Below are 14,778 nucleotides of genomic sequence, written 5' to 3'. Positions count from 1 at the left end.
AAAAAGAACCATTGGCCCTGCACCAAAGAGAAGGTCAGGGTGAGCGATGGAGCATGGAGAGGGTAAGCAGCATTTCCTGTATTCTTCCACTGACTCCAAAGAACAATCTAGGGGTTTCTTTTTGTATTTTTATTGAGAGTAACAAACTGGGATGGGGAAAGGGACCTTGGTTTCTTTCTACACATCCTTCTGGTTTCCTACAGAAATACCTCGGGTTCCCTACAGCAATAATGGACACAGGAAAACGGCTGCTGCTCAGTCCCCAGACTATTCATGACCAAATTACAACCTTCTGGGCACACCTCTCCAGAGATTGGTTGGAGTCCTATAAATATTCAGGCTGCCTGTTCTCCCTCTCACTATACTTCTAGAATCCTCTAGAACAATAGTCTCCAAACTGCAACCTGGGGGCCAGATGACGCCCTTTGCTTGTATCTGGCCCTTGGAAAACTATTTTCATCCACTAATACCAACAATGGGACAGAATTCTCCCTACCGACACCAAAAATGGAACACGGTTCCTCCCAATGACACCAGCAATGGGGCACAATTCCTTCCACGTACACCAACGATGAGGCGCTATTTCTTCCACAGACATTAAAGATGGGGCATATTTTTTTTTTTCCCCACTGATGTTGGTACCTTTTCTACTCCCAGTGCCAGCGTCTGGCCCCCCTTAAGTCTGAAGGACAGTAAACTGGCCCTTTGTTTAGAAAGTTTGGAAAGCCCTACTCTGGTACAGGGGGAAGTAACAGAGCGGCAGCACTATGCACTGTGTAATCAACTCCCTGCTCCTCTGTATGTGTAGCCAACTAAATCTACTAGCAGCCTACTCTACACTAGGAGTGTGAGCTATATATATATATATATATATATATATATATATATATATATATATATATATATAATGAAATCCAAATTTCAAAAAATGGATTTCTACTTTAACAGCACACCCAGTAATGCGTATTTGTGCTTGAGGAATGCCCAGGGTGCATGCAAATAGTTTTGCATCAGGCTGAATGTGCAGGCAACTGGTGTGTTCGGTCGTTCAGGGCTGCAGATAATTAATAATTAAATAATAAAAATAATTAATAGGCTGACTGCTTACAGGTACACTTTAGGCTGTACTGTGTTCCCTTATTATTGCCTTCCACCGACTGACTAGCTGCACCCTCCAGCCTGGTCCCTGCTGATACAGCTTGCATCTGGCCTCTGGCTTTTAGCTATGGAATTTTAATGTAGTAGATCTGCATTTGTATTATATAATCAAAGCCAAAAAAGCAGAATGGAGATCAAATAGCAGACATTAGTTGTGTTCAGATCCTCTCTTCTAACCACTCCAGTGGCTGGTAATGTCACTAATACATGGCAGGCACGGTGGTAATATCTCTATAATATTCACTGGCGTTCACGTTCTTTGGCTCATCTGCTGTTTATCCTGGAAACTGTGTTTTCTTTCCTTTGATCTAGCCAGGTTAATAGGGATTGATTTGGTTCCGGATAATCTTTCTGGCGTTAAAAGGTGGTCTACATCAAAGCCGGGCAATGCATTTGCTAATGAAATCTCATCCCTCATTCACATTCTCTGGAACACCACTCAAATGATGGAAACAAAACTCCTACTAAAGGGCTATTTAAAGGTATCGACTAGGCAACATTTTTTACTATTTAGTAGATTGTCAAAATTGAGTCACGGGGAGGACAGCAGTGAGTTTGAGAATCATTAAATGAAACCTGTTCATTCTGACTTTGGATCTAATGCAATTACTTGTAGTATGTGTTTTGAATCTTAGGGAGAAAAGCAAGTTAAAAAGTTATTTTATAGAATAGGAAAAAAAAAAAAAACTATGTAGCACTGACCCGAAGGAGCTGCTGGTTTTATTGGGCTTACCGTTACCTTCTTGACTGCTTCTCCATCTAGGGTTTCCTGTTGTAGATGGCCCAAAGAAATGTGGAAACTGACATAGAATCTTCTTATGGGTTATTTATTTAAAGTAGAAACAGAGTCTCTCAGTCTAGGGTAGAGGGTTAGGAGTAAGTTCAGGTACTTCGGACTGCAAAAATGGAAAGTCTTTTTACAAGAAAAATCCAGAGAATAACCATTTCACAGCTGGATTTCACGACTCCCGGATAGACCTCCTCTTACTAGGCCTAGCAGCCGGCAGGGTGCCAAGGAAAGTCTCTGCCACAGACTTGATTGTAACTGAGGGATGTAGACAAATTTAAAGAGCTATCATACGGTACCAGTATCTCTCAGGCGATCCGGCGATACCGTATGAGTGAAGATCCATGAAGTGTCCTTCAACTGAGCCTCCAGGCTCCTTCAGAGAAGCCAGCCTTGCGCACGGCCTTCTCCTGAAGAGTCCTCCCCTAGGGTTTCTCCAGTTGATGTACCTCTCCATTAGATGAGACGGCACCGGACCACCTTTGAATCAATAGGCCCCGATATCCATTCAGGCCTGTCCCTGCAGTTACGTCGCCTCGGGCTAGCCAGCCCTGAGACTTGGAAATGAATGGTTCCGCACCCCAGGCTAGGAGGGCCATGGGGGCTGGTCAGGAGGACCAGAACCAAATAGACAGAAAAATAATCTTCGGAACAGAAAAAAAAATCTGCACGTGATGTCGGTACCTTAAATACCACCTCCCTGAATGCTCAGCAGGAGAACACTCCAACTGGGCTGGTTCCGAAAGAAATGTGGCATTCAATACACCCAGCCAGACTGCGTTCTCAACCTTGATGGCGGTGACAGCGACACCTGCGGCCAAGAAGAACCCAGTTCAACCCAGCCAGACTGGAACTGAAAACATAAATTTTGTAAAATTAGCCCCAAAACCCAACTGTGGTTTCAGATTTAAGTTTGAAAAACATATAGCGCATGCTCATCATCATATATGTGCAACTTAAAGTTGCAGCAACTTCAAAGTAGTTCATGCACTACTTTGGTTCGACTTTCATGCAACTTGATGGCCAAAGACTTCAATGTTAACCCTCAAAAGTTGCATGAAAGTTGCATCAAAATGTCACCAAAGTTGCATTCCAAATTCGGTGCAACTTTGGAGTCGTAAATATGTGAATGGAGCCTTAGACAACTGTCACCCCAAACAACTGTCTATTCAAAGATGTCTTGTTCTGGTGACAACTGTGTCTCCACAGAGACACAGAAAGCAATTAAAACATTACACAAACTCTATTTTCTTTTTAAATTGCCTTTACATATTGGAATTTTCTGTGGCATAGAAAATCTCACTTTAAGAGAGATGAGTATGCTAACAAGAAGTCAAGTTTCTTATGGGAGGCTTAGTGTGAAGTTTTCAATGAGTGTAAGGGTGAATGTAAGGCTGGATTCACACCTTGTGTTGCAGTAAAACCTGTTGTTTTGCAGTGCCTTTCATTTTTAACGCAAAGGTTTAAATGCAGCTTTTGAGGTTACAGGTAACGCGCTACCTATATTTCTTTGCTACGGGCATGCATACCCAAGACTCCTCCAACAAAAGGTGTTGACTTCTGGTAGTTCACTAGCCGCTGCATAACTTGCACATTAAACAAGCAAGAGAGAGAAGCCATTCTCCGTTTTAAAAGTCTCATATGTAGGTTTTATTGAAACATCCAATACATGAACTGTTCCACTTGCTCTTCCAAACGTAACGTGTTGCACTCCTTACGGAGAGTAATCATAGAGACTCTATGATTAAGCTCAATAAGACATTAAAATGCGTTATGGGTATGGACAAGCAGGTGGAACGGTCGGATGTTTTAATAAAACCTACATATGAGGCTTTTAAAATGGAGAGCGGCTTCTTTCTTCCCTTCATTTAATGTTGAACTTGCAAGTAAGGCGCTTTAGGTAAGGCATTGATGTTAGCATTGGGACCTGCCTAGACCAAGTTCTCCGCACTGAAATCTAATGTACTGTATCAATTTAATAAAAGTATCTTCAGGTAGTTGCAGAGGTCAGACCTGATCTGCATTGAAATATACTTTTCTCCACAACCAAGCCTTATTTCTGATGGCGTGCTCCATGTTATTCTCTGAAGGCTTTACTCTAAGTAAGGGGTCTCCAAACTTTCTCAACAAAGGGGCAATTTACTTTCCTTCAGAATTTAAGGGGGGGGGGCCCATACTGTGGCTAGTGGTAATGGAAAATGCCCTGGCATCAATGGGAATAAAGAATACCCCATCATTGGTACTAGTGGGAGGAATATTGCCCCATTGTTGGTATTGGAGAAGAAATGGTGTTGTATCACTAGTGTCAGTGGGAAGACTAGGGCACTGTAGTTGGTGTCAGTGGGAAGAATAGGGCACTGTAGTTGGTGTCAGTGGGAGGATTAGTGCCCCATCATTGGTGTCATTGGGAGAATAGTACCCCATTGTTGGGGTCAGTGGTAAGAATAGTATCCTATTTTTGGGGTCAGTGGAAGGAATTGTGCCTTGCATCAGTGGGAATAATAGTGTTCCATGAGTCTGATAAAGGGCCACATCCAGCCCTCGGGCCGCAGTTTGTAGACCACCGTTCTAGATTGTGGGACATAGTGCAATAGTTATTGCATTATATTTGCTTTGTGGTTTTTTTATATAAAAATGCCAAGGTTACAAACCTATATCTACCAATTGGCCCTCAGTTTGCTATAAGCTTCCCCGGATTGTTTAGTCTAATTAAGTTATCAAATCAGCCAGTATGTGGCAGAAACCTCTGTAAAGAACACAGTGGAAGAAGAAAATGGGGAAAAAAAAGCACAATAAAAATGTTAATTGCCTTTTTTTTTAATTTCCAAATTCCACTTTAATCAGCGGTTTTGTTGGGCGCTCTTGTTTTTTTAATTTGGATTATGCTTACCGGGAACATTAACGTCTCAAAAGATGTTGCGGGGTTTTATAGCGTGTAGTTTGTAGCCAGTTCTAGTCTCCGTTTGCCAGAGCTGAATGAGCTTTCCAAGGACAGATTTTTCTAACAGCTCCGGGGCTTCTGGGTCACTGGACCTCCATCTGTACATGTACTGCTAGATGGTGGGGGTGTGTCCTGCAGTCATGAGGACCGTTCTGGAATATTGTTAGATTGTTGGAACTCCAATTGGGCAGTGAATCTGTAAGACACGGCACTACAGTGTTGTTATGTGATTATTACAGGTTCAGATTTTTTTTTCCTTCTGTTCCATATATGATGAATATCATTACAATGACTAAGGAGGCAGAACAAATCCCAATGGCTCAAACAAGAATTACAATGCAGAAAGTGTACATACTTTTGCATGGGAAGTACGTAAAGAGTACCAAGAGTTGTGAAAATACTGAATAGCTACAACTAGGCTACACAATCACTGACATTCCACTGATAAATTATCTAGGGGAATGCCTATACTTCATCAGACGACACATATCCTGTGTATGATTAAGCCCCTGAAAAAAGTAGTGAACCCAGAGAGGGCACTTGCCTTTACAAGGTTCATGACACTCTACAAGGAGGGGATTAAGAGGATATCGATGTAAGGTGGTGAGCCCTGTTGAATATGTGTAGGAAGTAAGAGAAGGGTTAACGAGGAGACGAAAAAGAATAGAGAGAAGAAAAAAATAGGGGGGGGGGGTGGAAGCTGAGGAGGGAGGGTAGGGGATATGTCAGAGCAAGATCAGGATGGATCAAGGATCCAACATTCCGGGGCAAGCCCCTAGATAGTATTGAGATACCACTTAGAGCTACCACTTAGAGCTACCACAAAGGGTAATTTGAATAAATTGAAATCCATTAGTTTCAGGCTTTCTTTCTTGACCTTATCCAGCAGGACCGCAGCCATTTTTTTTGTTGATCAGTTGACACGCCATCTTGGTTTTAACCTGTGCTATAGTCGGAACCCCAGATTTCTAATTTATTTCCTTACATAATCGGTATAATTAAACCAATCTAATGTAGGTGAAGGTTTTCATTTATCCAGGTCATGGTATATCTAGTAGTAGTTCATCACATTCAACTGGACCTGGTCTGGAATATTGAAGACAAGTTTATCTAAGCCACTTCTTTAGTTCTGAGTGTCAGGAACATACCTCATCATTTATATCCACAGAGGTAGCCCAGCCATCTTATGGGAATGTGTCAAGGTACATAGATGTTGATTCTCCAAGACCAGTGAAGGTTATGGAACCATTCTGTTCTAGTTACATAATCCCATACTTGGTGTTCTGAAGTCTGCATAGGCTATCTCTGTATGTTCACAATATGGAACAACCAATTCTGAGCAAAGGTGGGGGCCTTCAATGCCATCTGTCTACTGTTATAACATCTCTACCCCGGAGATCTGACAATAATTCGCACTTCCAGCAATGTGAATTGAATGATTAGCACCTTTTAGACATGAAGAGTGGGATTATGTAATTAGAACAGGGTGGTTCTACAACTTTCACACCTCCCTTCCTGTTCATAAACAATTAACATCTTCCATGGTGATGGAACTGGTGTCTGCACTACCTGTTTGGATATAAATTTAGGGGTATGTTCCTGACACTCTTGAGAAGTGGCCTAGATAAGCTACGAAACTTCTTCAATATCACAGAACAAGTACAGTTTAAAGAGTCAAATTTATAATTTGGTTAATGTGTGTTAATGCTTTAAAAATGTTGTGTTGGTTGTATTATATATTTATATACACAGCTAAAGCCATCTTACCCTCTATATGTTCCGGCTCTCCCTTGCTTACAGTGATTTGTGTTTTACTGTTCCACCTTATTTCAGTCTGAGTCACCCCCAGACCCATTAGGTTGGTCATAGATATGGACACTTAATCATACATGCTTAATCTGACCATCTTGAGGCTTATGTAGCGTCTCCATAAAGATGCAAACTTTGGTGGGGGATTTGATTTGAAACTGGTTGATCCTGTTTCAACAGACATCATGTGACCAGAATGGGCATTTCTTTAAATGAAAGGTCAGAATTGCGATGCTGTTTCAGCAGGAAAGTATTTTAGGGCTTCTGTTATTTTTTTCAAACGAGTAGGGGGTCATATTTTGACTGTAAGCCTTTGGCAGTTTTAATTTTATAATCCTTTGCAACCAAATTCTATTGGCTTTTGTTGCTTGCACTTGCTGTCCCCCTCTTGGGCATCTGTGTGTAACTAAAGCTTTAGTCGGGTTACAGGGAGGGCATTGTTAATTTAGGGAGAGGCGGCCTTTGACTAGGGAGAGGCGGCCTTTGACTAGGGAGAGGCGGCCTTTGACTAGGGAGAGGCGGCCTTTGACTAGGGAGAGGCGGCCTTTGACTAGGGAGAGGCGGCCTTTGACTAGAGAGAGGCGGCCTTTGACTAGAGAGAGGCGGCCTTTGATTGGAGAGATGGCAATCTTTGATTGGAGAGATGGCAATCTTTGATTGGAGAGATGGCGGCCTTTAGAGGGATGGCGGCCTTTGATTGGAGTGAGGGCTGTCTTTGATTGGAGTGAGGGCTTCGCTAAATTAGAGAGTCGGGTAGTCACTGAACTAAAAAACACATTGGACTGCAGTCAAGGTAGATTTGCCGGTTTGTGTCTAAGAAAGGGGGATGATTGGGCAATGCAGGTGCCAGTCTGTCTCAATGCAGCAACACTAGTTATTCACTCTGGAAAGTCCTTCCTGGCCAATAAACAATCCCCCGAGCTCAGTTAGGCAAGAAGTCCTCAGCCAAGGTCATGGACGTACCTGTGACATATTCCCTAAATGTCAATTTTAAGGTGCTTTTTGGTAAAAACTGGTGAATGAAGATGCACAAAATGACAGTTTCTGAATTTACATCTTAGAAACCAAGGAATCCTTATACAAAGAAAGTAATTATATGCTGATCCTCATTTATACCAGACAAATACAATAGTAGAGTGAAAAATAAAAAAGGTCTGAAGAATGCTCTGTAAAGACAGAAAATAGTCGCATCTGTCAAGGGCACAATGTGTTGTTAGGATCTGAATTTTAAGAACGTGCCATTATTGCATCGAGCCTCTTCCCCAGCAAGCTGCTGATTGTATTATTCCAGATAAGAGAATAGTGAAAATACATCTTATACCTGCTATGCAAATATTCAGCATGGTTCGAATCCCCGGGAGCTGAGCTTTCTGGAACAATGGCTTGCCCAGGCATTGAAAAAAAGATCATATTGTATAAGACATAATAAACAAGGTCATTTTTGACTGTCTCATATGATCCCCAAATGTCCAATGAGAAAGGCTGCCCTAAGGTAAAGAAGACATGCGCTACAGAGGGGAAAATTGGGGAATTTAGGTGATGGGTTGGTTTTCCAGTTATAAGAGGAGGCTTATTTATATGGGAGACTTTGTAGGCATTTAAAACAATATATCAGTTCACCCTCAAGCTCATCCCTTCCCAAGAGGCCATGCTCTCAATGAAGCCAATTGCCCAGTCTAGTGAATGGTGTGGTCAGGCTAGTTGTCAAGCATTCTCCTTCCTGACAGCCAAACATAATTTTCCATATGCTAGAATGGGATTGCATGCACCTGGGCTACCAGTGTGCTGCGTAGTTTGACAGGCCAAATCCAGAGAGCCTGTCCCAGCTTCTCGCTGCTGTGCCTCGACCAGCTGCAGGGATAAAAGTCCAGATCTTTTAAGTGGGAGCTGTTTGGCACCATCAGTAAATGCTTTTTCGAGTCATTTTCATCTTTGCAGCACTCTGTGACCAATGAAGGCCCCCTTTTAATAGCATGTGCTAGATATTACATGCACATTTTCGGATTTCCACTAAATGCCCTAATAGGAGGATTATTCTCGGTTCCCAGCGTGCTACGCTTTCTCTGTACGCCATATGAATCGGACATATCTGCATTGTCAGGAGTCGCTTAAAGGAAACGCGCCGCTCAGAGTGCCAAGTCCCAGTCTTGAGTTTCAGTGTTAATACGTACCATGTGTGTTGCTCGGCTCAGCTCGGAGTTAGCGGCTTTCATACATGGGATGTGGGGGTCACTAGAGATTAGGAGGGCTGTCTGTCTGCTTCCGATATGGCTTTTCACCTTTGTGCTGTGCTTTGTCCAGCACTCTTTAGTTGAAGTCGTTGCTGCTTATATAATTCTTCAGTAAGGACTGGTAAGATACAGAACATGTACAGATGTACACGCATTTTCATAGTGATAACTTTTAGCATCTATCTAAAAACCTTAAAATGGAAACTTTTGTAAACTTTTAGGGTGGTAAGCCCACATCCTTAGGCATAGTAAATGCTAAGTATGGGTTTTAGACTATGTTCCATGTTACACCCATATAAAGAATTGTGGCATACACCATCCCCAAAACCCAAACTGCCCCCCTTTCCTGAATTGCTGGATGCGTCTTCAGCAAAGTTATGTACTTTTTTTATTATAATTCGATTTTTGCCCTCCAGCCTTGTCATCCAGGTCTGGGAACACAAACAAGGGACTCCCCTCACCTGCCACCTCAGGGGAGGGACTATGCAGTGTGCCCCGATGATCCCCCCCCTCTGCTGTGCATCCAAACTCCATACAGCCCCATAACAGTAGGTCCATACCCAGGGCCAACCCTACCATGGGTCCCGATTGGTCCATTGGACCAAGGCAGCACTTTGAGAGGGGCAGCAAATTTAACCACAGCCGCCTCTTCTTCTCTTCTATGATTCTAAGATTTTTTTTTTTTCAGCAGTTTTGCATGTCATGATGACAACTGCCTCCCAGGCCGCTTCACCTGCCCCTATACTACTCTAGCCAGCCCCTATACTGCTTATATACTACTCTTGCCTGTGTATATACTACCCCAGTCTGCCATAGCCTGCCCCTATACTGCTGTAGCCTGCCCCATATACTGCCCTAGCCTGCTCCATATACTACCCTAGCCTTTCGTCTATATATGACTCTAGTCTGTCTATATATTGCCCTAGCCTACCCCTATACTGCCCTAGCCCGCCCCTTGGAATTGAACATAATGGTATGTCATATAATTTTGCATATAGACAAGGTGCTGTTGCGTGTAAATCTGACTTCCTGATAAACTTAATTTTAGTTTTAATTATGATACAAAATAATGGATGTGGGGGTCTTTTGGTGGGCGTAATTTTCTTTTTTTTGGGGGTAGGGCAGCATTTTATTCTTGGACCCAGGCAGCACAATGTCTTGTGCCAGCCCTGTCCATACCTCTGTAAAGACCTGAGGCTGGGGAGAAGCTTTGCAAGAGCTTGTATTTTGCACTTATGATGCACTGCTTGAGAGTGCAATGCTCTGCGGGCTTTGTTACAAAAATGAGTAATTGCACATTGATCATTAAATCAATGCTGCTGCGTTCATTTGTTTTGTTTTTTTTGTTCAAAAACTGGCCTAAACCCTTAAAAATTTAAACTAGAAAGACAAATAGTTTGCACAGTGCATCAAAACAATTCTGAACCAGCTGCCAACACTGATTACCTTTGACGTGCATCCAATTGTTATTACATGTTATCAGTATGCAATGCTCTTAAAGTAGAAGTCAGTGTTTAATTTGACTTTTAAAAGTCCGTTTGGGCCAAGCTGGCTGAAACAAACTATTTCCATTACATAACGATGCGGCTGCTGTGTGCATTGTAATGTAGTGTGGTAGAATTTGCTATATACATTATGGCGGCACAGTGTTCTGGCAGGTGTATGGGCGACCTCCCATCTTCTGGAATTAAATAGAGATTTGAGCTGGATGGTTCTTTTCCATTCAGGAGAAGTCTTCTACTTTATCAGTAAATACAAGGCTTCTTTTGGCTGGCCAGGGTGCAAATCCTGACATCATCCGCCTGCACCTGCACCTCAGCCAATCAAAGAAACCCTTGTATTCATTATTAAAATTTCAAGGCCCTGTACCAGGGTGACAACATTCTCAGTCTCCAAACCTTTGTGTTGTCACCCACCTATACAGGCTTCTGACAACAGTCTTTGCATTAACATTTTATCTAATATTTTACAAAATAGGCAATTTTGGAATTTTGTATCTTTAGTATTTACATGCTGTTTGTGCTGTTCTAAAAGGCCCTGGCGAAGCGGGGTTCCAGCGAAACGCGTAGGCCATACTTCTGATATTCTATACCAGGACTCGCACAACCTGGACCACCTAAACCGTAAACTGTACTCCTTCAGATTGTAATGTTTTAAATATTTCCATCCAAGGATGGTAAATAAAATATCTTTTGTACCTTTTTTTATTTTATTTTTTTAAAATAGTGTGTTATAAATTATTATGCAAAGTCCCACCTCACGTTTTTCTAAATTTTACAAACTAAATGTCATTTAGTTACAGTTTACACTGCTTAACTCTAGATCACTGGACCTACCTTATTGGTGGCCAAATTGCTGGAGCTGCGTACTACCAATTCTGTGCCTAATGCAACCGCTTTGGAGATAACGGCAGATTTTTATTAATTTTTTTTGTCCAGAGGATTTTGCACTAGTAACAAATTCCATTTTTAGAGACATAATAATATACATAGATCAGTACTCTGTACGCACACCTCTTGATGTACATGGAACACATCAAGCAGAGATGTGACCACTGGATTAACATTTGTAGGAATTTGTCACTGGCATGTCAGCTGGCCTGTAAAGACTATGGTGAAGGGATATGATGTACGGGTCAGCCTGGTCATCCTACCCAGTGATCACAATCACATGAACTGACTGCAAAATGCCGACCAGATCAATAAATTAATAGGTGTTGTAACCTCCTAGCCTTTCTGAAGTGCTCTAATGGAAAACACAAGTTCCTGCCTCTACTTTTTTGCTATTTTCCTGACAATTGTGCCTGACATCTATTTAACTCTGATGGTCTCTGAAATGATAGGCTGCGAAATCATCCTCTGACGTTGTGCTCGGGGAATTGCTGGCTTTTTTCTTACACAATGAATCCTTTTTTCCTTCCTCTGAGAGAATGTATTTCTCCAGTCTGCCAGCCGTTGTAAGCAAAGGATTTGTTGGTGGAGCGCTGGGTCCAAAGACGCATGAAATCAAGTTTATTGCCCAACTCTTATAGTAAATCTCTTTGACAACTGGGTATCCTGGGAGGGTCCCTGGCTTAGTCTGGGAAATGTACAAAGGACATGTTGGTAGAGCTCTGGATCCAAGGGTAGATCAAGTTTCGGACCCAACTCTTATGCCGCGTACACACAATCGGGTTTTCCGACAACAAATGTTGGATGTGAGCTTGTTGGCGGAAAGTCCTACCGTGTGTATGCTCCATCGAACATTTGTTGTCTGACTTTCTGCCAACAAATGTTGGCTAGCAGGTTCTCAAATTTTCCCCTAACAAATTTTTGTTGTCGGACTTTCTGCTCACCATAACATAACATTAGCAGAAGGAGCCCAAAGGGTGGCGCGTGACTATTGAACTTCCTTTTTCAATAGTCAATAGTTTGTTCGAAGAGTGTTGGCTCAAACTTGTCTTGCATATAAAGTCAGACAAATGTTGGCCAACAATTACGAACATAGTGACGTACAAGACGCACGGCGAGCCTATAAAAAGGAAGTTCAATAGTCATGCGCCACCCTTTGGGCTCCTTCTGCTAATGTTATGTTTGGTGAGCAGAAAGTCCGACAACAAAAATTTGTTGGGGGAAAATTTGAGAACCTGCTAGCCAACATTTGTTGGCAGAAAGTCAGACAACAAATATTCGATGCCCCGTACACACAATCGGATTTTCCGACAACAAATATTGGATGTGAGCTTGTTGGCGGAAAGTCCGACCGTGTGTATGCTCCATCGAACATTTGTTGTCTGACTTTCTGCCAACAAATGTTGGCTAGCAGGTTCTCAAATTTTCCCCCAACAAATTTTTGTTGTCGGACTTCCTGCTCACCAAACATAACATTAGCAGAAGGAGCCCAAAGGGTGGCACATGACTATTGAACTTCCTTTTTATCGGCTCGCCACGCATCTTGTACGTCACTACGTTCGTAATTGTTGGCCAACATTTGTCTGACTGTATATGCAAGACAAGCTTGAGCCAACACCCTTTGAACAAAATTCCACAGTTTTGTTGTCGGAAAGTCTGATTGTGTGTACGGGGGCTTTAGACTACCTCAACTGGCCTAGCCTTTGGAGCACATTGGGTTATCAGAAGTGCAGTGTAATGACATGTTAGATTTTGCCTCATAATGTCAATATTTAGGATTTGTTGGACAAGTAAACGTTTTCATGTTGTAGATAGCTTGCAGGGGCCTTCAGTAGCAAAACCTGAATAGGGGTATCGGTTTGTCACAGTCAGCAAAAAATAACTGTTGGCTAATACCAATGGTAATTTTAATCCTAATTAGTTTGATTGGCTAGGCCAGCCTATTTCAACCTTTTTACACCTGAGGAACTTTTAAAATACTTTTCAGGTCTCTGGGAACTTCTGCTAAAACCATTGCATTGTGGGTCATTTAGAGCATTCTTCTCATACTTGGTGTATTTGACACCCAGGGATGCCTAATACAACAAAATTATTTGCTGTTAAGTGAGAAGAATGCTTTTTACACTGGTGGTCAGCAATAAGAATGTTCATTGCATTGGTGGTTATTGGGAAGAATACTCTTTACAGTGATGGTCAGTGGTCAGAATGCCATTCTTGCAGCCAGCTAAAAAGATCATTGGTGTCATCCCACTGGCCCTGCCAATGGTCATTGATCCTGGAACTGTTCAGGCACCGTCAGATATAAGGTCTATCAGCCACAGCTCAAGGAACCCCTAGCAAACTCTGGGGGGAACCCTAGTTGTGAATGGATTGCTTAGACTGGTATCTCCATACCGATTTAGGTCTAGCCTTCATTTAAAGCTGAGCTTCAGGGGGATTTAAACGGCACAGATATTACAATTTATGTATTCATTCATTAATCCACCCTTAAATGTAATTTTATAAATGTAATCAGTAGGAGTACTCAAATTTGACCTGATATTGGCCTCTAGCTACCCCTATACAGATGAGTTCAGGCTGGGGAAGGGGAAGCGGCAAGCAGCACAAGAAGCCAGTCGGGTGTGTTGCAACTTGCAAGTGTTTATATTCTAACATCAAACAGAGAGAGCAGAGTGACAAAAAGATGAGCTCATCAGTCTGCTGCTTCTCCTTTTACTGTCCAGTCACAGGCTGGGAGAGGGAGTAGACCTGTAAGGGTTACTTAACCGCAACAGCGAACAATCAGGTTTACTCTTTTGTTGGAGAGGTCTGTGCCGCGTGGCAGAGCCAGGGTCAATTTAAGACTGGTCAACAGGCTCCTGTTACAGTTATTCTGGAATAAGCACCATTTAAAATGCAACATGAGTTTACAAGATCTTTCAAGTATATATTTTTCTATCTTATAGAATCGGTGGATGACTGCCCCAGTAATTGCTATGGAAACGGTGAATGCATATCTGGAAACTGCCACTGTTTTTTAGGCTTTCTCGGACCAGACTGTGGACGAGGTAAGAAATCACCAATGCCTAATATTTTTCACTTCTCAGGGAATTATGGAAAAAGTCCATCCAAATAAGGCTTGTGGGTGGCCAAAAATTGACTGATGACTACAAGCAATGCTTCTGATTTTGAGCATTGCTTGCAAATTCCAGGCTGTTTCTGACTGCACAGGTTGCATTAACAAGCGCCTGTCGTGGTTGCAAACTCTCGAACAAGTGCCTGTTGAGGTTGCAGACTCATGTGGTCCAAGAGGAAGGTTCTCCAAACAATCTGAAAATCTCAGGGTCCACTGGTCTGGTCCATGCTCTTATTTTGGAGCAGAGAAGAGGATTGAAGAACATATACCGTCATCACTGAGCTGCCACCATTGGCCCACTGTACTCATTTGTGATTTTTTTAAAACCCAATTGAACCTTCAGTTTA

General features: G+C 42.3%; 1 protein-coding gene across 12 annotated transcripts in view; it reads left to right on the top strand.

The window, feature by feature from the left end:
* The window catches only part of TENM4 (teneurin transmembrane protein 4), a 2,098,843-nt gene that overhangs the window by 1,857,894 nt on the left and 226,171 nt on the right, over positions 1-14,778 (top strand). For all 12 annotated transcript variants that reach the window (XM_077451390.1, XM_077451387.1, XM_077451388.1 and 9 more), the window contains one exon: positions 14,262-14,363. In XM_077451390.1, the coding sequence (XP_077307516.1) occupies positions 14,262-14,363 (102 nt within the window). The remainder of the gene's footprint in view (positions 1-14,261; positions 14,364-14,778) is intronic.

The sequence above is a fragment of the Lithobates pipiens genome, unplaced genomic scaffold, assembly GCF_037356315.1.
Source record: "Lithobates pipiens isolate NorthernLeopardFrog02 unplaced genomic scaffold, aLitPip1_a1.2 Scaffold_23, whole genome shotgun sequence".
Classification (NCBI taxonomy): Eukaryota; Metazoa; Chordata; class Amphibia; order Anura; family Ranidae; genus Lithobates; species Lithobates pipiens.
Note: the sequence above shows the minus strand (reverse complement) of the source record. Positions and strands in the feature narration are given on the sequence as shown.